Raw genomic sequence first — 26,667 nt, forward strand, 5'->3', positions numbered from 1 at the left:
AGCTTTTCCCACTAGATGGCAGTGACCAAATCCAGTTCTTCCCAGGCAGCTGGATTCAGAAATCCTGCCATCCTTAAAGAACCCCTTGGATGGCCGTGCAGTCCACTGTGTTCAGAGGATGCATGGGTGGTGGACGGAAAGCGTAGGTTCTGTAGATGATATGTGCAAAGGTGTTTGTTGCAAAATTTCCATAATTTGGAAACAATCAACATGTTCATTAATAGGGGAAGGAAGGTTAGATAATACAAAAAATGGAATTAACTAATATGTAGTTAAAATCAATGCTATATCTTTATATATCAACAAGGATAGACCCTGAAAAACACTATGTTAAATAAAAAAGAAGCTTAAAAAACTGTATAAGTAGTATATCATTTCTGTAAATATTTAAAACAGATAAATCCAGATACATATTTAAGAATCTAAAAACATGAACTGAAAGGATGTCTTCTGAATTCATGACAGTGACTGCCTCTGCGGAGCGAAGGAGGGGAATGGGACAGGGCAGGAGACACGAAGGGTCTTCAACATTATATGTCAAGTCTTTATTTTATTCTTTAAATATTAGATGCAAAAAAAAATCACACGTGCTCATTCTGAGCAAATTAGAAAGTACAGATGAACAAATTTTAAAAATTAAAATCCATCTGTAATTCCACCATGCAATCATGCTTAAAAATAATCCACCACTTAAAAATCACTACGTCCAGGGGGCCGGCCCAGTGGCGCAGCGGTTAACTGCACACATTCTGCTTCTCGGTGGCCCGGGGTTGCCCGTTCGGATCCCAGGTGTGGACATGGCACCGCTTGGCAAAAGCCATGCTGTGGTAGGCGTCCCACGTTATAGCAAACGTAGAGGAAGATGGGCATGGAGGTTAGCTCAGGGCTAATCCTCCTCAAAAAAAAAATAATAATAACTACATCCAATCAAAAGACATGAACTTCAGTACTCACCATTGCAATGTAACCCCGTGAAGACAAGGACCTTGTACATCTTATTCATCCCTGTGCAATGCCTAGCAGAGCCCTGACACATGGCAAATCCTCCATAAATATCGTTAGTGAATCAATGGATACTCTTCTAGTTTTTTAATACAAAAATTATAATTATATACTATATACTATTTTGCAGTCAGATTTTCACAATTAACATTGTAGACATTTTCCTATGCTTAGTAAATATATTTCTTCAATATCATTTTTAATAGTGATCTAATTTTGAAAAACATCATAAGCAAATTGCACCGTTTTCACCTCCATCCTCCAAAGAGTATATCAAAATGTAAGCTAAGGACTTAATTAGATCCATTTAACCTGCTGGGTTGTTAGGAGATGTTGATTAACCCAATAAGACTCCAAAGTATAAACTTCACTTGGCTTCTTAATAGAACAGGTGGAACAATGTATTCTTCTAATTTCTGAATTATCATAAGTGTTCTAGAAAACGCCATCATTGAAGTTCATGTCTTTTGATTGGATGTAGCTATTTTTAAGAGGTGGATTATTTTTAAGTAAAAGTTTATTTTAGCAAAGCTATCTTCATACCAATGTTAGACATGTGAATCACAAGTTAAACCGAGTGTTAGCCCTGAATTTTGTTTTCAGTAAAATAAAATGGACTCTGGATGGAGCTGTGAAATGCCCCATGCCTCTCTTTTTGAATGAATAATATGCCTTTAAGTTCAGTCCTGCCTGCAGACAAGAGGCTGGAGCGGCCCGGCAGCTCCCAGGTGTGTTCTGGAACCCCAAGTGGGTGGGAGGCAGTAGTAGGGATAAGGGGGCTCTGGCAGGAAATGCCTTCCCGAGGCAGCGGCACATCTGCGGCAGGACCGTTTCCCTCTGGGCACTGTCTGCCTCTCTCTCCCTCCCAGGAGCTCACATCCAGTTCCTGAACTTCTCCACGGAGCCCAACCATGACTTCATAGAGATCCGGAACGGCCCCTACGAGACCAGCCGCGTGATGGGCAGATTCAGTGGGAGCGAGCTGCCAGGCGCCCTGCTCTCCACGTCCCACGAGACCACCGTGTATTTCCACAGCGACCACTCCCAGAACCGGCCGGGGTTCAAGCTGGAGTATCAGGGTGAGGACGGGAGGGCCCCGTTCACTCCTCTGTCACCCATCTCTTACCCAACCGCCCACCTCCCCAGCCTTCCACAAGGCGGAGAGAACTCAGGAAGGGGCTGCGGGGTGGCAGGCAGGCCTATCCACGGAGGCTTCCTTTCAGTGGCGTCTCTCTGGTCCCAAGGAGGCTATCTAACCCATTTACAAGCCTTTTCCTGGGTGGCAGGCCCACCTCCTCCCACTCATATTTTACTTCGTGACTTGCCTGGATGTTCCCTTTGAGGCTTCCCTCAGGTCACAGGCCTGCCCGTGTGCCACAGTCAAACAAGGCCTGTGGAGCCACTCTCGGTGTCAGGGCAGCTGCTCCCCTCATACTTTACCTCAGTTTCCATTAAAGCTTCTCTTTGTGGTGACTCCAACCTCCCAGACTAGGTTGTCTCTGGTGCCAGAGGCCCACATACTCCCACTAAGGCCTCCTGATTTGTGACAGGCCCAAATAAGTCTCCCTGACAACAGGCCACACTCACCACTGACGCCTGCCTTAGCCTCACAGGGTCGTACCCTATAAACGAGCTCTGACCACTCACCCAAGCTTTTTCCTTTAGAAAAGATCTGCTCGATGAAAGATCCGCCTGTCCCCACTGAGGCTGCCTCCGCTGAGCAGGCCCAGCTCTCTGTGGCCCCTCGACTTTCTTTGGAAGAAGTCCACCTCCTTGCTTTTTCTCCAAATTTCTCCTCTGATTGGATATTCTAAACGTCCTGGGCTGGGATTTCCCTTTCCCTTCTTCACGTAAATATTCACCAAAAAATTTTAGTAGCAGCATAATCTCCTCCTACCCAGGCCTGGCAGCCTCACAGGCTTCACTTATTCCATTAAAACTTCTCGGGAGATGGTGTTTATAAAGGACTGTGCAAAACGACAAGACAAATAATTGTTCTAAAATGTTAGGCATCATCATTAGTAATATTTTTCCGTTATGGCCTTTGTTTGAAATTGTATCTGTTCCCACTGTAGCATCTCCCTCTGGGACAAACCCAATTGCTCTCCCTGAGGTGCGGTTCTGTAGGAAAGCTAATGATTTGGCCTCCTAGGGTTCATCTCTACCCTTCAGGCCCATGCTGTCCCTTTGAAGTTTCTTCTGGTGGGACAGGCTCTGAGACTTTTCTCTGTAATATAAAAGCCATCCAGGGACCCTCACTTCCGTGTTCCTCCTTTTGAAAAGCCCGGCTCCTTCCACGTGAGCCAATTCCAGCCACTCTCCTTAAGGCTGCTGTGGCTTCTAACATGCGACCATTCTCTTTAGGCTCCTCATCATCTTTGGGTTCACATGTTCCCACTGAGGCTTCTCTTTAAAGTCCCAACCCATCCATTCAGTCACCTCCCTGGGCAACAGGCTCCCTGCTTCCTCGAAGACTTTCATTTGCCAAACCACTCAAATGCCTGCTGCTGACAGGACCACATCTCCGCTTGGCCGACCAGCCCCACCCACTCCCACTGTGGTGGCTCAGTTTTTTGACACGCCCCATTACCTTGATGATTTCCCAGTGAAATCGGCCCAGTTCTTCCCACTGAGACCCCCCCTCTACGATGCTGAATGGAAATACGTAACACGGCCACCATCACAAAGAGAGTGCTTGGGAAGTGTCAGCTTCATGATCGTTGTTATTTATATTACTATTACACGTGAGGAATGCATCCCCTTCCTTGGAGCGTGCATTTGGTCTCAGCTACTCTCATTGAGAATTTCCCTTGTAGGAACGCTCCGTCTTCTCCCACTGCTGATTTCTGTGTAGGGGGGCCCAGTTACTGCCACGGAGGTTCCTTGTCCTGTGGATCCAGTTAATCGAAGGCTCTGCTCTGTGGGACGTGCTCAGAAAGTCCCTCAGCGACTTCTCCTGTTGGACAGCCTCAGCTGCTCCCGTTACGGCGTCTCCTTTTGAGGCAGCCCCACCCATCCTCATGGAAGCAGCTTTCCTGTTCTGGGGAGGGTCTTCCTTGTATGACAGTCACACATTCCCTTTAACCCAGCTATTCCCTCTGAAAAGTTCCTCTCCTTGCCACAGGTTTGGCTTACTCCCAGCAGGAAGAAAATTTCTTCCTTCCTGATAGATTCTAGGTTCTCAGAGCCGGAAAGACCCCACTCAGGTCCTCAGCTGACTACTTCCTGTGTTTGTGATCTTGATTGTTGTCATGGTTAAATGAGATGAGCGACATGAAAGAACCGAGGTCAACACCCAGCCCCAAGGAGGTGCTCCAAGAATAGTGGTTCAATCCAGCCTTGTCTTCCTTGAGCCCCCTTTTCCCATGGAAACAACAATAATAAATAAGATTCAGTGAGTCCTTACCATAAATACTGTCAATACTGTGTCAATACTGTGCAGAGAGCAACGCATATGTTATCCTGCTTAATCCTCACAATAACCATTTTCTAAATAAGAGAACTGAGGCACAGAGAAGTTAAATAACCTGCCCAAAGCCAACAACTAGTAAATGACAAAGGTCTGTCTAAGCCCAGGTCCTGTTGCTTCACCTCTGTGCTCACTCTGCCGCTCCTGTATTCTGCTTGGGAGAAAATGCTCAGAGAGAATAAAGTAACCTTCTCTCCGGATCTTTTCCAGCCTATGAACTTCAAGAGTGCCCAGACCCAGAGCCCTTTGCCAATGGCATTGTGAGGGGAGCTGGCTACAATGTGGGACAATCAGTGACCTTCGAGTGCCTCCCAGGATATCAGCTGATTGGCCACCCTGTCCTCACATGCCAACATGGCACCAACCGGAACTGGGACCACCCCCTGCCCAAGTGTGAAGGTATGTCCCTCCCTCATCCCTGGTGACTCTTTCTAGGGGGACTCATCCAGAGCAGTCCCACACCGCATCGGATCACCCGCTCCATGGGCTCACCCATGCTGGGAGGTCCAGGAAAACGCTGTCCATCCTGTTTTCATATGGATGGGACACAGCCTGTCCAGGGAGAGGGTCTTGGGGACAGAGCTTTGGGCCATTGCTAGAGAGGCCCTGGAGGAGATGTGGGCCACAGCCAGGGGAGAACATAATCAGCCCTTGGGAAGGTCCAACCTGGTGGGCTAGATGTCCCCAGTCAGAAGGGAAGACTGCATGAGGGTGTAGGAGCCCGTGATGTGCTGAGGGGAGAGAGAGAGAGTTAATCATGGTGCCTTCCCAAAAGGAGAATAGAATAAAGCCTCTTTCTAGGAAACTTCTTGTTCCCGTCTTCACCTGCCGCCCTTCCTTATTCTCTTGCTCCTGCATATGCCTGGAGAGATCTGAGTTGATAGTATCAGAGAGATAGAGGTGGCCCTTTCCTGGGTCTTCAGGAACCAGAACCAGGATGGAAGAAGACCGAGAGGTTGTGCTGCTCTTACCCCATCTGCACACCTCAATTCCATTCTTCTTCCTTTTTCGCTCTCAGGGCCCAGCATTTTCCTGGAGGAGAAGCTGAGATTGGTCTCGCAGGGGGAAGGTTTGGCAGGGGACAGTATAGTCTAGGAGAAAGTGCCCCAGCTCTGGGATCGCATTGCCCTGGGCTTCATCCCTGAACCACTTCACCTCTGAGCTTCAGTTTCTTCCTTAGTACAGCGGGGCTTCTCATCTCTACCTCGTAAGAGCTGGGAGGGTTTCAAGATGGCCCGTGCATAGCACCCAGCACAGTAACTGGCTCACAGACAGTGAGCTGAAGTATCAACTCTCCATGGAAAAGGAAACCTTGTTTGAGAACTGAGCTGTTCTGTTGTTGGAATATAAGATCGTAATATCCAAAACCATTAAACCCCCGCTTAGTTTTTCAGATTTTCAGAACTATGCCCATGCATAACCAGTCCATCATTCTGGAATTGCTGGTTGGTCACATGCTGTGTGACAAGCTTCATCGTGGACTTCATTTCTTTTATTCCCTTTTTACTCCTTGTCTGTCTTTTTATAGCATCACAGGAGAGAGAAAAGAGCAGTGCTTTCTCAGTCTGACATCTTGAACCAGAAGCCCCTCTACCTGTCGAGAAAGTTCTTCCCTCGGCTCCTTGGACGCCATATTCTCTTGCTTTGCCATTTATCTTTATGTCTGTACTAACTCTTTAGTCATTGCTTACTTTTCCCCTTAAGTGTTCTTTGAAGTTTGCTCCTAGACTCTCTTCTCTTCCTTCCCTCATCCACCTCCATGTCTCCAAATGCCATCAGTATCTGCAACCTTTATCTCTTTCTTGAGATCTACTCCTGTATATCCAGCCTTAGTCAACATCTTCACTTATGCAGAGAAATCTGAATCCCAGCATATTCGAAACTGAACTCACATCTTTCTGCCGTTAAACTGAACTCCTCATCTAGTGAAGGGCACCTCTAGTCACCTGGTTACTCAGCCTTTATTTGGGTACCCTCCCTCTTGCTTATCTGACATATTCACCAAGTCTTGCTAATTCTGCATCCTAGTGACCTTTCAGCTGCATCCGCTTCTCTCTGTCCACTGTCTCTACCTTAATCCGGCCACCACTTAGACGAGGCTCCTCTCTGGTCTCCCAGCCTTCAGTCTTGAGCCCCTCAATCCATTTTTGATAATGTAGTGAGAGCGAGTCTTCAAAACTGTCAATACACTCAGGACACGCCCCTGCTCAGAAGCCAGCAGGACATCCCCATCTCCCTTGGGGTAAATTCCATACCCTTTAATGCAGCACACCATGTCCCTCAGGGCCTGGTCCTTGCTTGCCTCCCAGTATGCTTCACTTTCGTAGACTTTATGCTCCAGCCAAGCTGAAATACTTTCAGTTTTTTCCATGTGCCATAGTCTCTTGCCTCTGGTTCTTAGCACATGCTGTTCCTTGCGCATAGAACATTGCTCTCTTCTCCTCTCCTGCCTGCTTAGCCCTTGTCAACCCTCAGGTCTGAGTCTGAATGTGAATTCTACCAGGAGTCCTTGCCTACCCTCACAAGACCAGATGAGGGCTCCCCTCAATGTTCCTGTGGCATTCCATACTGATGGCATGCTCCCCCCTGTGCTGTAGAAGCCAGTATACTTGGCATATCCCAGTGGACTGTGAGTGCCATGGAACAGAACCACGCACCATGGTATCCTTGCGGCCCTTTGTCTCCCCAGGTCATGCCTGGCACCAAGTGAATGTTCAATACATGTAGGAGGGATGGTGCGTCCATGCACACCCCTTTCAAGATACGTATGCATTCACAGGAACCCTGTCCTCCGCCTGGAGGCATTGGCATTCTTTCTCTTTCGTCTGGCCCACCCCATCCAGATGTCTGCATGATGCCCCACGCCAGCCAAATATACTCAGTGTTCTGGACCGGGGCTTTTTTTGTTTCTTTGTTTGTTTGTTTGCCCAGAATCCCTTTTTTGCTCTTCCTTGATGAGTAAATCTGAGCACTATGGAGATATCAAGGCATCTTTATCCCCCTACCTAAAGCCTAGATCAGAGTGAGTCTAAAACTGGGTGTCATGTTGAGGGGGGACAGGAAGATAAGGGAGAGAGGATCATATCTATGCAGCGAATGCCTCCTCTGTGAGCTGGGTACTGAGCTGAACATTTTGCAAGCATCGGTTCAGCTCACTGCCACCACCATCCTACAAGGATGTATTACAAGAATACAAGGAGGTATTCTTAGTCCCATTTTACTAGTGAAGAAAGAGAGACTAAGCTATTGTCTGAGGTCACCTAGTCAATAAATGGTTTAGCCATGACTTCATCCCAAACTTACCCTCACCACAAGACTCCTTAGCTCCTAAGTTAAGACCAAAAGTACCAATTGTAAGAATCTTAGAGAAATAAAGAGAAAGAGTTACTTTCATAATTTCTTAGCTCTTCCCAGCAAAAGTCCTGCAGCCCTGACTCCAACATCAGCCCCCTCCCAATTCCTGGGAAGAGAGCGGGGAGAAATTTAGTGTGTCCCTCCTTCTGGGCAGGTCTCATCCACAAGAAGAGAAAGAGGGAGGCCCAGGGCTGAGGCGGGCTCACAGAGGCACCTGCACTGAATATAGGGGCCAGGTGGGGACTAGTGGGTTGGCCAGGCCATCCACAGCCCTGTCTCCTCTCCCCATCCCACCTGACTTCCTTGAGCAGGATCTTTTGTGCTGGGAGCTGGGACTTCATTAGGAAGCCATCTGAATTCACACTTAGGGGGGTGATCAGCAGCACTCATTTGTATTTTTGTCCCCTCCCTGGCAGTCCCCTGTGGTGGGAACATCACCTCTTCCAATGGCACTGTGTACTCCCCTGGCTTCCCCAGTCCATACTCCAGCGCCCAGGACTGTGTGTGGCTGATCACCGTGCCCATCGGTCAAGGCATCCGCCTCAACCTCAGCCTGCTGCAGACAGAGCCCTCCGGAGACTTCATCACCGTCTGGTAGGGTCGGCTGCCATGTCGACAGGCAATTAGAAAGGGACATTAGCTAAGCTCTAAACTGGGTTACCCATCTATTTGTTCAGAAAACCAAGAGTTGACTGGTTCTAAATGGCTGTCAACCTCCTGGGTTTCACGTAAACGTAATGGAATGCGGGCTCAGCTTCAATTAGCCCTTATGCCTCCTTGCAGGGAGGGGAATGGGAGGCAGTGGTTCCCGACCTGGAGTCCTGCCAGGGGTCAGTCAAAGTACCAATGGTGTGTGAATGGGAGCGCACGTAAATACACGGACTTTTCTCAGTCTTTTCAGAGTCTAAACTAAACTTCTACATTTACCTAAGAGACGCTACCCAGACTGATGAAAGAGAAGAGCTCTGCTGTAGAATTTTGTGAAGTCCCACTGGTCATCTCATGCTGAGCCAGTGCTGTGCAGCAGAACTTTCTCCAGTGGTGGAAATGTTCTGTATCGGTGCTGTCCAACATGGTAGCCCCTGGCTACATGTGGGTATTGAGTATTTGAATGTGCCTAGAGTGACTGAGGAGCTGATTTTTAAACTTGATTTACTTTTAATTAATTTACTGTAAATAGCCACACGTAGGCTAGTGGTTACTGAACTGACAGCTCAGCTCTGAGTGATATAGTTCATTTTAAAATGGGAATACAAATTATTACTCAATGAGTGTCATTTCCTAGACAGTTCTTTCCAAACCATTGGCTTTTTGGACAAAGATACAATTTTAAAATTCCTCTGTATGGAGGTTACTGCCATTCTGGGAATCAGCTGGAGATGGTGGGATTCTCTTCCCAAAATTGCCGGGGCTGGAAGCCGTAACCAGACTGCTCTGGATTAATTGCCAGCTTAATTTCCAGGCAATGGCTAAGAGCACATGGGAGAGACTAGATAAGTTTCCAGGAGAGAAATCCTTTGCCTAGAAAGGCAACATGATTATGTCTCTTTGCTTGAGGGACAAGGAAATGGGACTGGCACGGAAAGCATCCTGGGCTTCCTGCACCCGTTCCGCAGCCCCATCCTGGTGCTGCTTCAGACTAAGAGAACCTTTGGTAAGACCCTCAGCCCTGCTCCATGGCTCCTGCTTCTTGAGTGAGAGGGTTTCCCCAGGAGCCTATTAAGGAGGCTGGGCTGGTGAAGAATCAAGTGAATGAGGAATCGATGCGGGCGTCACCAACTCCATCAACTTTGTCGGCAGACTGAGGTGGGAGAGATTGGAGAAAGGTGTTTAGGGCATTGGAGAAAGGCAATGTTGGGTGCAAGAAGAGTCACGGTCACCCACTCTAGGTCTCTTGAGGCCACTGACAGCACAGGTGGAGCGGACAGCCATGGTAACTCGTGTCATGCCAAGACCTTCTTTCCTTGTGCAGGGATGGGCCACAGCAGACGGCTCCACAGCTTGGAGTCTTCACCCGGAGCTCGGCCAAGAAGACAGTGCACAGCTCATCCAACCAGGTCCTGCTCAAGTTCCACCACGATGCGGCCATGGGTGCGATCTTTGCCATGGCCTTCTCCGGTCAGTATGGAAGCCTGGCCTGGTGGGAAGGGCCCGGCCCTCAAGGCAAGGCTGGGCTTGATCCCTGGCTCCATCAGTCCCAGTCATGTCACTTTGAATATGCTACATAGCTTTTCAGCTCAGTGCCCTCAGAGTTATGAGAATTAAATGGATTAGCTTATGTGAAATTTCCCAGCACAGGGCTCCATAAGTGTAAGTTTTCCTCCTTGTCCACACTCCTAGGACAGAGAGGCACATGACGCTGATCCTTAGTACCAAGTTCAAACGAAGAGGCAGCAGGGTGAGACTTCTCTTCCCAGTCGTTCACATCAACTCACTGGCTGGTTATCCATCTACCTGTGCTCCAGCTTGTCCCTTAGCACTTTCTAGAGGGTTGTCCCACTCCAGAGAAATCCAGAGCCTCTGTTGACCTCCCAGGAAGTACTGTGCACAAACGAAGTCATGGAGAATTCAAGTAGGAGGAGCATGAAGTATTCAGCATGGCTTGGTCCTTCTCGACAGCCAGTTTTCTTCTAAGTGTCCAAAGTTACGGACCTAGATAGTTCCTCGTTTTTGTTACAGTAGACACAGCGTAGAAAAACTTTCACAGAAAGTTCTCTGTGGGCTTGTGCCCATTGATGGAATAATCCTCCATGTTTATAATTTACAGAGCATTATAGTATTTGAACTGGAAATCTGGAAAGCTTGACTTTATCCCTGGCTCCACCTTGGGCCAGGTGTGTGATCTTGTGCAGGTCTCTCCTCGACGTGAGACCTCAGTTTCTTCACCTGGGAATGAGGGGCTTGGAGTTTGTGACTTCTAAGAATTCGGTGAGGTAGTAAGGCAGGTGTTTTTACCCCCCAGTTACAATTGAGGAAATGAGAGCCAAGGAAGGCTCGAGGACTTGCCCAAAATCTCACAGATAGAACTGAGAACAGCACTCAGTCCTTTCAGTTCTGCACTGTCTGCTGTGGTGAGACTATACCGTGTTGTTGCATCAGATGTGCGTTTGTAGAAACTTGAACATGTTCAGCCCTAAACCGTTGGAAGAGGTTGTGATAGAGAAACAGCAAGAGACAGAGAGAAACAACAGGGTTAAGAGCATGCACAGCTGTAACCTCCATTCCCAGGGAGCCATGGCAAAGCGACTGTGACATGGAGATGAGACTCCACCCCCTCGGTCTGCCTCAGTACCCACACCCCTCTTGTTGTGCACACCTCTCACCTCACTAATGGGACCCGGGTTTTAAGGCCATGTCAGTTTGACTCTATGCGACTTGTCCATAGAGTGGTAGAGTGTGGACTCCAGAGTCACACAGACTAGGGTTCAAATCTCTGCCACTTATAAGCTGTGTGACTTTGGGTCTGTCATTCCACCTTTCTGAGCCTCAATTCCGGTCTCCATAAAATGGAAATAATATCGTACCTAACCTCACAGAGTTTAGTGAAATACTGCTTAGAAATCCCTTAGCTGTAGGCAGAGAGTATAAAAGGTTCTCCATAAATGGTAGTTTTAATAGTCATCGTCATCATCATTACTATTATTATGTTTAGCTGGTAACAGGATCAGTGTCAAGTCGCCTCAGTGCTAGGCCAGATCTCTTGCTCCTGCTCCTGAGCCTTCCCCTGTTCCAGGAGCAGGTAAAGGAGGCCCAGCACAGCCCCAGGCCGTCCTTGTTCCCGAGTTCTCCTAAGGAAGTCTCCCCGGGAGAGCACTTGCTTCTGTGTGTATCCTGGCCACAGTGGTCCTGAGGCCTCAGACGAGACATGAGACCCTTAGGTGCTAGCTCAGACCAAGCTCCAATTCTCATTGACCAGAGGAAAAGGCAAGGGCCTGGGCACGAGAGGATCTCCTGCTGGGCCCAGGCCAGTGGGCATGAGTGTGAGATGCACTGTGCGAGGGGCTGAGTGAGCAAGAGAGACACATTCCGTGCGCTCACAGAGCTTTTGATAAAGTGTGGAATACATCATACATGTAACGTACATGTGCTGCTTAAAGAAGAAGAAGAAGATGAACACCCATCACTGAGCCTAAGAAAAAGAACACCAGTGCCTCTGAAGCCCCAGTGCCACCCCTTTCCCACTCCCAGAGTTAACCACGACCCTGAATTTTTTGTTAATCATTCGTTGTTTTTTGTTATAATTTTACTTCATATGTTCATGTCTCCAAAAACATATATTGTTTAATCTTGCATGTTATTTCTGTTATGTAAATAAGATCATTCTATAAAGTGTTCTGTGACCTGCTTTTTTCACTCAAAAGTTTGAAATTCATACTGATGCATGTGACTATATCTTCATTTTTCAATGCTGCGTAGTATTCCATTGTGTGAAAATACAGTGATTTATCTAGTCTACTGTTAACGAGCATTTAAGTTATTTTATTTCAAACAATATGAGCATTGTCATACATTTTTTCTTGTGAACATGTACAAGAGTTTCTCGAGAGGTCACGCCAGTGTGGAATTGCCAGGTTGTAAGTATTCACATATTCAGTAGCACTAGGTAATGCCAACTTTACCTTATGAAGTCGTTATAACAGTTTACACTCTTCCTAGCAACTGAAGTAGAGCTTCTGTTTCTCTACATCCTTGCAAACACTGAGTTTTATCAGACTTTTTAATTTTTGCCCATCTGGTGGATTCATGAAATAGCATTTGACCTTTCTGTAAATGATGGGGCTCAGCATCCTTCCTTAACTTCATTGACTATTCATGCTCCCTGCTCTCTGAAATGCCAGCTCCCATGTAGCTTTCTTCCTCCAAGGAGAGAGAGAGAACAAATAAGTAAATGACAAATAAAAGCTTTGCAATTTGTAATAAGTGCTATGAAAGAAGAAATAAGAGGCTAAGATAGTGAAGAAAAAGATGGAGAACTCAGGGTTGGCCCAGTGACGTAGTGGTTAAGTTTGCATGCTCCACTTCAGTGTCCCAGGAGTCCTGGGTTCAGATCCTGGGCGTGGACCTACACACCACTCATCAAGCCATGCTGTGGTGGCATCCCACATACAAAATAGAGGAAGATGGGCACAGATGTTAGCTCAGGGCCAATCTTCCTCAAGCAAAAAGAGGAAGGTTAGCAGTAGATGTTAGCTCAGGGCCAATCTTCCTCATCAAAAAAAGAAAAAGTAGAGCAGGGGTTGAGGGGACTTTGGAAAATAACAATAATAGTAGCAGCAGCAGCAGTGGTGACAGCAGCGAACACTTGCATAGCACTTAACTATGTGCCAGATAATGAAGGAAAGCCAAGTTATGAGCCCACACTGGACTTTGCCTTGGTAACGCCATCCACACAAGTCCAGTATCTGCCCAGAGGAATGGTTTCCAGGTTGGAAAATCCACCGAATCCAGAAGCGTTTGGCCAAAGATCAGAAAGGAAATAAACTGACTTCAATGGGTACACGCATAAGCCACGTACAGTATTTAGATGCTGAGTGGTAGAAAGAATATGGGATTTGAGAGCAAGCAGACCTGGATTCAGATCCCGCCTATGCCCTTACTTCCTGTGTGACCTTGGAAGATTAACTTAACCTTTCTGAATCTCAGTTTCCTCATAAGTAGAGTAAGAATATCTCACAGGGTGATCAGCTGTTCTGCATGTTAAAGTGCCTGGTGTATATAGTAGGTGCTCAATAAATGCTTTTCTCCCTTCCCCTTCAAGTGCTAGTGACCGTCACTCATTTCCTAGATCCTCTTTCCTTTATTGCTGGTCTTAATATATGGTTCTTGGTTCTTTCATCAAAAATAAAAAAACAATGATAGCAGATAAGCAAAATAGTGCTTGGCTATACTTGCCCTATGTACAGTTAAGTATCAATACCTGCTGTGTGAATGAATGAGGAAAGAGAAAGTGAAGTATCGAACAAATGAATGACTCTGTGCCCCAAGCACGGTGTTCCTACACTGACTTCTCTGCTTTTGTCTTTTCAGCTTATCCACTCACCAAATGCCCTCCTCCCACCATCCTCCCCAACGCCGAAGTGGTCACTGAGAATGAAGAATTCAACATAGGTACCACCTCCCAAACCAGCAAGGACTGGGCTGGCGAGGAGGGGCCGGGTGGAGGTGGGGGCTGCCCAACAGGTCTCATCTCTCCCTCCCATCCACGGAGAGAAGCAACAGGCCCGGTGCACGAGGGTTGATGTTGTGTCAACCGAGTTTGCACCCAAAACACAATCACTCTTCTTTTTAGCCATACCATAAGCAGAGGAGCTAGGAAAGCGATTTTCTTCTGTGATTCAAGTCAGCATTTTTGAGAAACAGATCCATGCAAGAAAGTGTAAAAAGTTCCTGAATGTGGAAGCGTTCTTAGGCTCAGCAAGGCTGAGCTGTGAGAGGGGAGCAGCAGTCGCCTAGGTCACTGGATTGGAGTCGAGCTACTTATTTAAGTCTGAACAGAACACAACCCGCTGCTGATTCTCTTGCCTGGAAGTGGGTTCAGATACCAACTGGTGCCCATCAGCCCTGCCCAGGCTTCTCCGGGGAATCCCCATGTGGGTTTCTCTTTGGCAGGTGACATCGTACGCTACAGGTGCCTCCCGGGCTTTACCTTGGTGGGCAGTGAAATCCTGACCTGCAAACTTGGAACTTACCTGCAGTTTGAAGGCCCCCCTCCGATATGCGAAGGTAATTGCACTGAGCCATGCCTTTGTGAGTCTGGAGTTCCTTGTTTAACTCTTCTCTGGATCCCCAGTTCCTGCCCATAAAAGAAGTCACCTGGTGAACGTTTGTTTGGGTGAACGAGTGAGTGATTGGTCTAGATAGATTCTCTGCCCTGCTCTTAGATCTGGGGCTGTGAATTGGCCCTAGTGGCCACATTTATTTCTGTCTTCCTTTTTTCTAACCGGCATCCCCTGGAAATTGCCTACGGATCATTGGAAGTAGGGAGTGTCGGGGCCACAGGGAGGGGTGGGCTCACACGCCAACCTTGCCCCACCGCACAGCGGATGTGCCCAAGGTCCTATGTGCTGAACGAGGCAGCAGAGACCCCACAGCTGTCTTCATTCCAGGGTGATGGCTCGACAGAAGATGAAGTTATCCCAACCAAGACCAAAAACAAACTCTCCGCTCATGAGGCATCTGACCAAGGGCAAGATACCTAACTGTCCTGTGCCTTAGTTTACTCATCTGTAAAATAAGGATAATGATGCTACTTATGCCGTGGGTTTATGATGAGAAATTAAATGGATTAATGATGGAAAGCACTTTAGACCCATGTCTGGCATGTAGTAACTGCTCAGTACGGGCTATTGTTATTGTTAGAAGTCCTATCACAGCGTCTACCAACGAATATTTAGTAGTCTGTGGGGAAACAGACCAGCTTCTCCCCTACCTCTCGGAAAGCAAGAGTGGGGAGAATCTGCAACGTGGACTATTAGTGAGCAGAGAGGAGCCACAAGCCCCAGAATTAGGCTGCCCGATACATTGAGAAATTCGGTACCTGTTCATTTCAGTTGAGCTGACCCACCCACCCCCGAACAACCAGCCCCCGAGAGAAGTGAATTTTAGCCTCCCTCCTGCTCCAGAACCTCCTTGATTGGCTCCAGTTTCTCATCTCTGCCTCTGTTTCTGTGTCTAGATAGCTCCAGTCTTCTTGGCTTGGCTCTCCATTCTCACCCTCATGCTTCCCCTGGGACCTGGTATCATTTAGCTTCTCAAGGTGTGGCCCTTCGTAGTCTTTTTTAAAACAACAGCTTTGTTGGGATACAATTCATATAACATACAATTTATCTATATAAAGTGTGTACTTCAGTGGGTTTTAGTATATCCAGAATTTTGCAACCAACATCGCAATCCAATTTTAGAACATTGTCATCACCCCAAAAAAACCTCTGTATCCACTTAGCAGTCAGTTCCCGTTTCCTTCCAGTCCTCTCCGTTCTAGGCAACCACCAATCTAGTTTCTGTCTCTGTGATTTGCCTATTCTGGGTATTTCATAAAAATGGAATCCTATAATTTGTGGTCTTTTGGGACTGGCTTCTTTCACTTTGCATAGTGTTTTCAGGGTTCATCCATGTTGTGGCGTGTGTCAGTACTTCATTCCTTTACTTCATTTCTTTTTATTGCTAAATAATGTTCCATTGTATAGATACTGTATTTTGTTTATCCATTCATCAGTTGATGCACATGTGGGTTGTTTCCACTTCTGGCTACTGTACATAATGCTGCTATGAACATCCATGCGCAAGTTTTTGTGTGAACATGTATTTTCATTTCTCTTAGGTATATATCTAGGAGTGTAATTGCTGGGTCATATGGTGACTCTGTGTTTAACCTTTTGAGGAACTGCCAGACGGTTTTTCACAGTGGCTGAACCATTTTCCATTCACACCAGCAGGGTATGAGAGTTCCAATTCCTCCACATCCTCTCTACCATCGTTATCTGTCTTTTTAACTGCAACCATCCTAGTGGGTATAAAGGGTATCTCCTTGTGGTTTTGATTTGTGTTTCCCTGATGGCTAGTGATGTGGAACATTTTTTCACATGCATATTGTCCATGTTATATCTTCTTTGAAGAAATGTCTATTCAGATCCTTTACCCATTTTTAATTAGATTATTTATCTTTTTCTTATTGAGTTGTAGGAGGTGTTTAGATATTTTAGATATAAGTCTCTTATCAGATATGTGATTTGAAAACCTTTTTCCCATTCTATGGGCTGTCTTTTCACTTTCTTGATGGTGTTCTTTGAAACACAAAATCTTTGATTTTTATGATGTGCAATTTATATATTTTTTTCTTTGGTTTCTTGTGATTTTGGTGTCATATCTAAGAAACCGTTGCCTAGCCCAAGGTCAAGAAGATTTACATCTATGTTTTCTCCTAAGAGTTGATAGTTTTATCTCTTACGTTTAGGTCTTTGATCTATTGTGAGTTAATTTTCATGGATAGGATGGGGTGGAGGTCCAACTTCATTCTTTTGCATGTGGAATAAGTTTTCCTGGAACCATTTGTTGGAAAGACTATTCCTTCTCCATTGAATTGTCTTGGCACCTTGTCGAAAATCAATTGACCATAAATTTGGAGGCTTATTTCTTGATCTTCAATTCTATTCTTTTGATAAATAAGTCTACCCTTATGCCAGTACCACACTATCTTGATTACTATAACTTTGTAATGTGTTTTGCAATCAGGAAGTGTGGATCCTCCATCTTTGCTCTTCATTTTCAAGATTATTTTGGATATCCTGGGTCTGTTGAATTTCCTTGTGAATTTTAGGACCAGCTTGTCAATATCTGTAAAGAAGCTAGCTTGGATCTTTCTAGGGACTGAGTTGAATCCATAGATCCGTCTGAGTAGTATTGCTATCTTAACAATAAGTCTTCCAATCCATGAACATAGGATGTTTATCCTTTCATGGCCTCTCTAATATGTAACTTCTTTTTACCTTATTCTACTCCTTTCTACCTTAGCTAATGCTCTGTCCAGTGAAGTCTTAGTCTCCTATGACAAGCATCAGACATTCTTCTATTATCCAAGAAGGATGCCTCTTGCTATGGCAACATAGAGAATGTGGTGAAAGTCAACCCTAAAAAACCACAGTGCAATTCTCGATCATCAAGGATAAAGAGAAAATGTTAAAGCCATCACAGAGAAAGGACAAATCAGACTCAGCATTATTTGCATCAACTAAAAGATAAAATGTAGCAGGAGAAAATAATTGTAAACTGAAATACTAAACCCAGCCCAATTATTGTTTAAGAGAGAGAATGAATTAATGAAATCTTCAGACATACAAGGACTAAGTATAGTTACTGTCTTAATAAAGCATAACTAAAGGACACACTTCAGTGCACTAGTCAGGATAATATAGGCATGTGCTACAATAACAACCAATCCCCACATCTCAGTGGTTTAACACAATAAAAGTTAATTTCTCCTTCAGGCACAATTTTCTAGAGTCCAAGTGACTCTATAAAGCTGGTGACTCAATGATCCAGGCTGCCTGAATCTTGCACTGCCGTCTGAAAACTAGGCCGCATCCTCCATCCTCCATTGCAGCAGAGGAAGAGAGAGAATGGCTACTCACACAGGGCTTTTCACTCCCTCAGCCCCAAAGTGACACATGTTATTCTACTCACATCTTATTGGCCAGTATTAGGCACATGGGTAGGACGTGAACCCTTTTATATGCTCAGGAAGTAAAAGACAATCTGATATTGGTAAACACTGGAAATATATACCACATTCAGCAAGAAAAAAAATGAATACAGGTAGAATAGTTTAGATGCAAAAAGTAACATTGAGCAAAGAAATCAGCAAAACATGGTAGTAAATCTAAACAATATTGGCTATAGAAAATAGAAAATAGGAAGACAATGCAACAAACATATGACATTGGAGAACCTATGTTGAAGAAAGAAAAAGTGAACCGAGGACGCTTGTTGAGGAGAAGAATAGACATTGATTAACCCTGTACATTATTGAATATATATAAATTTAAATATAATGCTTAATTTATGAATAGTTTTTTTAATTATGGATAGCCATAGGATGTGTAAGTTCTAAATCTATAGCCAAAAATAAAAAGAATAAGGAAAACTCGATTCATCCAATAGAAAACATTAAAGGAGGAAAAATACAACAAAATAAACTATGGTAAACAGAAAACACAAAATAAGTAGCAAAACTAAGTGCACATATGTGTGCAACCATAATAAATATAATTGAATAAAACTGCTAATTAAAAGACAAAGACTTTCAGATTAATTAAATAAGCAAAGTCTAGTTACAGACTTTCCATAAACTCAAATTTGAATATCTTCATCTGCCTCCCTAAGGTCGTAGCTAGAAAGGTGTCACTTATCTCTGGTATGAAACAAAATTTCGAGAAGATAGCAAATACTGACTTCTAAAATCTGGTGAACCAAAGATAATTGCAAAATGGTTAATTCCATTAAAAAGGATATATAAGTTTATATGCAGAAGATAAAAGAGCTTCAAAATACGTTAAGGAAAAACCAACAGAACTAAATGTGAAAAAGTAAGGCAAACTACAGAACAAAAGAAGATATTCATTGTACATGTGTTTTTTGAAAGGACTTGTATCTATACTATGTAAAGAATTTTTACAACTCAATAATAGGACAATCCAATAAAAATATGGACAAGAGACTTCAACAGATACTTTACAAAATAAGATATACAAATGACCAATAAGTACATGAAAAAATGCTCAACATCATTAGTCTTCAGGAAAATGCAAATTAAAACCATAATGAAATATTATCATGCACCCACTAGAATAGCTAACATTTAAGACTGACAATACTAAGTGTTGACAAGGATGTGGAGCAAGTGGAATTTTCCTATATTGCTGGTTGGGATATAGAATCATACAGTCATCTTGGAAAACAGATTGGCAGTTTCTTTTAGAGTTAAAACCTACCAAACATTTACTCTATCACGCAGCAATTCTACTCCTAGTTATTTACCTATGAGAAATGAAACCCTATGTCCATAAAAAGACTTTTATATGAATTCCATAATAACCCAAAACTGGAAACAATCCAAATGTTCAATAGGAGCATGAATAAACAAATTGTGCTATGATTGCCACAGAGCAACAAAAATAAGTGAAGTCGTGATACACAAAACAGCATAAGTTGAATTTTACAAACATTATATTTGACAAAAGAAACCAGACACAAAAATAACACATGTATGATTCCAGTTGTATCAAGTTCTAGCACAGGCAAAACTCATCTATGGTTATAGAAATAACATCAGTGATTTTCTGGAGCATGGAGCAACTCATACTGATCGCAAAGGGGCATGAGAGAACTTTCTGGGGTAGTGGAAATAACCTATATCCTGATTGTAGTAATGGTTACACAGGTATATACATATTCCAAAACTCATTGAACTGTGCACCTAAAATCTGTTCATTTTGCTGTACATAAACTCTCAAAATTTTTGAATTTTAAAAAGAAATTAATGAGTTATAAAACAGAAAAACAGCCTTACTGATAACTAAGTAAAAAGATATACTTGAAACAAAGAGCAGCAAAATAATCAAACCATTAGGTAAATTAATCAAGAACAAAGGGAGAAAGCAGGAATATGCAAAAAGAAGAAAGGAAAAGCAGGATATCACCATTGAAGCAAAAGAAATGTTTTAAATTATGAGACTATTTTACTCAAATTTGTGCAAATAAATTAATGATACAAATGATTTTCTAGGAAGGTATCATTTGTTAGAATTGACCCCAGTAGAGATAGAAAGTCTATACTTTCCACATTCTCTATAAGCAATAGAGAATGTTATCAGAGGAAACCCTGCCGAAGACGTCAAGATCAGACGGTTTCATGGAAGAACACTATTAAGCCTTCAAAGGCCAGAGATCTTGAACATAGGGGGAAAAAAAGAAACTTGTAAACACTAACGCCCAACTCAAATGAAGTTGCCTACAAAAAGGCAAACCTATGGCCCAGGCTCATCTGGGAGAGCACGGCTGTTCCCCCTCAATGGAGGCAGTCTCCCGTAGAAAGGGAAAGAGCTTCGAGAGCAGACCTGGTAGAGGCAGGAGTCGACCACGAGGCCTGGAGGGAGACGCACACATCACCACGCCTCAGTGACCTGTGTGAGTCATCAGCTTAGTGAAATCGGGAGCACTTCAAAATCCAGGCTGGTTTCCTCCAAGAAGCCATTTGCCCTCCTTTTCCTCTTATTAATTAATATTAATTTAATTAGTTAAGAAAATAAGAAGGAGGCGTCCCCAGGATAAGCTACTTTAATGCCTTTCAGAGCTCCTCAGGAGTAATCCTGGATGAGTCATGTGAAATTCTGGGCCACAGCAAGCGTCTGTCTGTTAGCCTGGACCCAGGCTGAGTCCCAAGCCCCACTTCTGTGAAGGCAGAAGGTTAGAACAAAAGTTGGCCTAGCAGTTCCAGAAACTCTTTTATCAGTGTCCCAAAATCCAGCACATCTGTCTCACATAGGCTGTAGGGGTGCTTCCCTGTGCCCCCAGGACAGAGCACCTCCTTGTTTCCGGTTGTGCAATGTCCCTCTGAGCCAGCATTGTGTCTCTTCTCCATGGTGACGGACACAGAAAACCCAATCTTGCTCCTCCAGCAGCTCCTTTACTAAGTTTCACACTGACCATCTACCTTAGGGTGACATGTTTTCCTTTAGATGTCTTAATACTATAATTAGGCCACGGTCAAGCTCTGCCGGCCCTTTCTGTTCCTGGCATATTTACCATCATCATCATCACCTACAATTTATGGAGGCACTAGGTTACGTGCTTTACATAAAGTATTTCATATAATACCATATATTATATAATAGTAAGTAATATGCAATTATATAATGTTATATAATACAACAGCCCTGAAAGGTAGGTGTGATCTTTTTGTGTTGGGGATGGAGAAGCCATTGCCCAAAGAGGAAATAATTGGTTCAGGACCACACAGGTAGAAAGTGACAGAGATGGGCTATCAATCCAGGTGTATTTGACTCAGAATCCCATGTGCTCACCTCTGTCCCATACTTTCTTTATACAAATCAAACCATCTAACAGATTAACTCTTGGATTTGGGGATGCCTTACTGTGGTTGGTATGTACATATCATCCCCCCTACTCCAAAGCCCATATTTGAGTTAAGAAGTGATTCCAACCAGCTGGCCAGGCCTGAGTCTCAGCAATTAATGACAATGATGGAGAATCTGAAGTCACCTCATGCCTTGGTGCAGTATAACGATGGGTGTTGGCATCTTATTTGAATGTGCTCAAATACTGCTTTTCCATTGGTCGTCTTGAGCACTGGGGAAATGGGTTGGCCCTGTTTTTATCTCCATCCCAATTACCTGGTATTTCTCTTTCTTTCTTCAAGTGCACTGCCCAACAAATGAGCTAATGACAGACTCCACGGGTGTGATCTTGAGTCAAAGCTACCCTGGAAGCTATCCCCAGTTCCAGACATGCTCTTGGCTGGTGAGAGTGGAGCCTGAGTTTAACATCTCCCTCACAGTGGAGTACTTTCTCAGCGAGAAGCAGTTTGATGAGTTTGAGATCTTTGATGGTAAGTCAATCAAATGTATAGTTGCCTGCTATACTTGGCACAGACTTGCTTCAGAACCCTGGAAGTCTATGCCACACCCTCTCTATTGGAGCTTTCTAGAGACTCCACACAATGTCTTTCTCTGCCACAGAAACCCCAGTACCATGGGAGCTGATAGGTTGTATGGCCCTAGTAGCAGGGCTGCTTGTATTGTGGCCTGGTCCTGCTACAGAACCCTTTCTTACCCTAGCCCCCACTCAAAGCTAGCAACTTGAATGTCAACCAATAATGGATCATAGGATTTTTCCCAAGTGAAGAATAGGCTGCCTCCAAAATCCAAAGGGTCTACCAAACATTGTGCTTCTTTCTTGGTGGTAGGAGGGAAAAGGTGTAATAACTTGCTCTTTAATTTGGAGGAAACTTTTCAGCATAACCCAAACTACTAGACTCTGGACCCTAAGAATTTCCCCTGGCTTTTTCTAGGATTTGTCTCCTACCCTCTAGAGCAAGTGTGTCTTGCAAAGGCATCTGCACTAATTGTCCATTCTGGTTCATCAGATCTGATTAATACAATGTCATGAATATAGAGAACCAATATGCTATATTCTGTAGGATGTCCAAATGGTCCACATCTCTTCATACTATAATATAACAGAGAGCAGGAGAATTAACATAGCTCTGGACCAAGACCATGAATGTATACTTTTGTCTATCTCATGTGAATGCAAATTGCTTATGATCCTCCTTTCAAAGAATGCATTGCTAGATTAATAGCTGCATTCCATATAACCTAGGCTATGCTGATCTGCTCTATGAAGATACTACAGCTGGCACAGCTACTGCAGTTGACGCTACTCCTTGGTTTAGTTGTACTGAGATGGACCTGGGCCAGGACTCTATTTATCACCAACCACAACTCTCAGACACCTCTACTCTAGCAGAGGAGCCATAATAGTGCTTTGAGTCTGCAGGTATCAGCATCAGTTCACATCCTGTATCCAAAAATCTTCAAAGTACCTGGACATTCCCTTTTCTCCAGTATTCAGTTACTTTAGTAAATAGTGGTAGGTCTTTTGGGAGAAGCACTGGGGAAATCACTACTACATACAATTGGTGTTATTTTTGCGAGGTCCTTTTTTCATGGGGTAGTTTTTCATGAGGACCCAGGCTCTCCTTCAGCCAAAATATTCTGGAGTAAGAAATGAAAGCTGGCTCAAGTCTCCAAATTGGGCAAGGGATTACAACTTTCCTCTGGGGTTAGCTTTCCTCACCCATTTGGTTAGACATTCATGATCTGTTTGGTTTGTAATTCACATTTGGGGGAGTTGCCCATCTCTCTTGCCCTTAGGAATACCATGTTCTGCGAGCCGTCTCCATAGATTCTACAGATCAGACCCTCCTAGCTGCCATTCCAACCTTGCTGCCCATTTTAATAATTACGCCAACATTGCTTCTGACTGTTTAGTGCTTCCACCTGGGCTCTGTATTCTAGGATTTCCTCATCCCCATCAATATTCCGAAGGCGGTCTCTGTGACAGCATCTCCTCCCATCAGTTGCAGCCCACAGAGGACAGCCATTACTTGAGTTGTCGATGATGCTGGTACTCACCCCCTCACCAGCACGTTCCTTATTCCTTTAGAAACTGGAGTGTCCTCCAGGTGCTCCTGAGAGACACGGTCAGCTAGTGGGCATTCTGGTCTGATGTAGTAGACCCATCCTAGCAGGTCGCTTCTCTGAGCCTTGTGGCCTCTTCCCTCACAGTTTGGCACGGCAGTTCTGATGGCTCTACTTTGTTTAATATGGTCCATTACCTTGGTCAAGCTTCCAAGAGCTGTCTCAGCAGCATATTAGAACCATCACTCAGGCTCTTTCCAGGGTCATAAATCCTGTGTTTGGATTATCCAGCCTTATATTCTGCCTCTCTTAAACCAGCTGCCTGGATGCACTCCCAGTAATTTAAGGGAGGAAAAAAGAAGAGGGAGGCCTTTCTGGAAGAGCCTTGGGAAGAAATGTTTGGGAGTTATTTATTTATGACGTCAAGACGTGATGTCTTCCTCTAGCTTTATTGCTGTATGTTCATTCAGTGAATATTTTTTCTATATGGCAGGCACCGAGCTGTTTTTAGTATGCACATGAGAAGCAGGGTGGCAAGGTGGAAGAAGTTCTCAGTTTGAAAACGGGCTCTTCCATTAACCAGCTGCCTGACGTTGGGCAAGTCCCAAAATGGCAAATAGAATTCATCTCGCCTGCCAATTCCTCTAGGTTGGCAGTGACTTCCTGGGGCCCTGCTTTAGGGCTCAGTGGGAAAGAGCACCTGGGGCATGCCTGAGGATGCAGAGAGAGAAGCAGAGGTACAAACAGCCATGCTGACTCTGAGCTGTCCAACCATTCTGAGCCTTTGTGTCTTCACTTGAGGAGGGGAAAAATGGGAAGTGGTTACGTTAAAGGCCCCAAATCTAATATCTTGGATAGCTTCGACAGTCTGCAATCCTGTGTCCTGTGCTCTCACCCCAGGTCCCTCAGGACAAAGTCCTCTGCTGAAAGCCCTCAGTGGGAATTACTCAGCCCCCCTGATTGTCACCAGCTCAAGCAACTCTGTGTACCTGCGCTGGTCGTCTGACCACGCCTACAATCGGAAGGGTTTTAAGATTCGGTATTCAGGTGAGTAAAGCATAAGAACTCACGAGGAGGACCACACCTCTGAGACCTCTAAGTTTCTCACCCAAATAAGCCACGAGCCATGTCCCTATCAATGGCGGGGCTCCTCCACTGGGACGGGGCGCCCTCTCCTCCTCTCAGTCTCTCTCACTGACAGCTGCACAAGTGTCCTTGACATTTTCCTACCTCCTCTTTGTCTCCTCCTTTCCCTACTTGAAGCTCTTCCCTCTCTCCTGCCCATACTGACAGCCTGTGTCTTTTGAATAAGTTTATTATGTATGACCTGATAATGCCCAAATGTGATCCTATCGCCAACACTGTTGAAATATTAATAAAAGTCCCTTGAAACTGAAAAACTCTAAGACATGGAACTCTGCCTGGGAAATGTTAGACGGACAGCAAAGGACGGGCTATATTCTAAGTCCAGGAGCCTCCCTTCTGCTCTGCAAACCGTGTCTCACAGGCAGAGTCAGAGCAAAGGCCAGACCACCCAGACAACTGACAGGGGCAACAATCCACAGGAGCACAAACATATCTCTGGACATGTAGTAAGATGAAGAAAATCGAATTTATCTGAACTCGCATTGTAGGGATTACTGTGTGTAGTTGGAAAGAAAACTTGATGAGCTGCTTGATGCCCATTTGAAGGGGAGCGGGTCCAGTGAACTGCTGGCTGGGCTCTGCAAGCTTAGAGGCGGAGATGAACTCCTTAAGATGGCGGGGGGGGGGGGGCGGGGCTTCCATGCACCACTTCCCCTTCAGTACTCTTTCCCCTGCTGCATGTGGCCTGCATTCCAAAGAAATGTTGGACAGATTTTTAAATATGGGGTCGAAGGGATGTCAAATTATAGCCTGCCTGAGTTACCACTTGTCTCAGACCATCTCCTCTCATGGGCCACCTGCTGGCAAGACCAGCCCGAACTTAGCAGACCATTTGAACAGTCTTAAAGAACCCTCAGGTATGGCTTCAGGGAAGAGCAAAGCAGATGAAGCTGAGGGGCGTCTAGGAGGAGGACGATCTTTACCATCTCGGAGTCCATTTCCTCTGCCATGTCAACCCTACCTTCCTTTCCCCCATGTACGCAAGAGAGAGGGTGGCTTCACGACCCCCAGGGTCAGTGATCAGCTCTGTCACTAGCTACCTGAATGATTATTAGACAAGTCACTTAACCTCTTCAAGCCTCAGTTTCCCCATGATGAAAAAGAAACCTAAAGGTACCTCTCAGAGAGATTTAGGCTGAGTTCCCAACAGCTGCTCACTCCAAAGGAAACACAGCCCTTAGTAGCATTTCACTGTTCTGATGCTAAACTAGGAACCAAAAGCCACTAAGGAGTTGCCCTTTCCTTGATGTTCATAAAGGCTAATCACATGCTTAAGGGTAATGAGTCAGTTGTAATTACAATACATATGCCGCGTGGAAAGTGAATTAATTACATGGTGAAACAGTTAGTGCTTAATTAAAATATAGTAGACTCATGTAATTTGCACATGCATCTGTCACTGCAACTAAGTATATTCTATAACTGAGGTTCTTGTTCCTGACTGAGGCAGACACATAGATCCGACATACACAGGACACAGGTGGCAAAGCAGGAGCGGGGAAGCCCGTCTGGCTTGGAAGGGAGGTATTGCCAACACCAATTTCACCAGCAGAGGGATGCGAGCACCGAATACGAGGCCAGACGACCTCACCGTGGGGAGGATGGAGTGAGGGCCTGGTACCCGCATCCATCTTATCCCAGGCCTGCCTAGGAGACCCAGCCAGGGACTCAGAGCAAATTAAGGGGCGTGCTCTGCATGTTCCTTTGGTCATCCCTCTTTCTCAGCCTCACAGAACGTTCCCTGAGGCTCTCTGACAGGAGTTTTTACTACGAGTTCTCTGAGGCTGGGTTTTTGTCTGTTTTCTGTAGTCTTAGAGCTTACAATAGCAGCTGGCACGTAATAGACACTCGATACCTATTTGTTGAATAAAGGAATGAAAAAAGTTGAAGCCATACACTGAGGGGGAGTTAGGACTGTGCATTCTGTGTCCTGGATTGCCACAGGCCCTCTCTGCCATCCCCCCTACACAACAGAAAGAA

General features: G+C 45.0%; 1 protein-coding gene across 1 annotated transcript in view; it reads left to right on the plus strand.

Annotated features, from left to right (window-relative positions):
- The window catches only part of CSMD2 (CUB and Sushi multiple domains 2), a 585,891-nt gene that overhangs the window by 495,895 nt on the left and 63,329 nt on the right, over window positions 1–26,667 (plus strand). The window contains exons 41-48 of the mRNA XM_046662326.1: window positions 1,872–2,081; window positions 4,682–4,870; window positions 8,242–8,419; window positions 9,798–9,943; window positions 13,853–13,933; window positions 14,435–14,548; window positions 21,759–21,947; window positions 24,442–24,588. Coding sequence (XP_046518282.1) covers window positions 1,872–2,081; window positions 4,682–4,870; window positions 8,242–8,419; window positions 9,798–9,943; window positions 13,853–13,933; window positions 14,435–14,548; window positions 21,759–21,947; window positions 24,442–24,588 — 1,254 coding nt within the window. The remainder of the gene's footprint in view (window positions 1–1,871; window positions 2,082–4,681; window positions 4,871–8,241; window positions 8,420–9,797; window positions 9,944–13,852; window positions 13,934–14,434; window positions 14,549–21,758; window positions 21,948–24,441; window positions 24,589–26,667) is intronic.

This window comes from Equus quagga, chromosome 5, assembly GCF_021613505.1.
Source record: "Equus quagga isolate Etosha38 chromosome 5, UCLA_HA_Equagga_1.0, whole genome shotgun sequence".
NCBI lineage: Eukaryota > Metazoa > Chordata > Mammalia > Perissodactyla > Equidae > Equus > Equus quagga.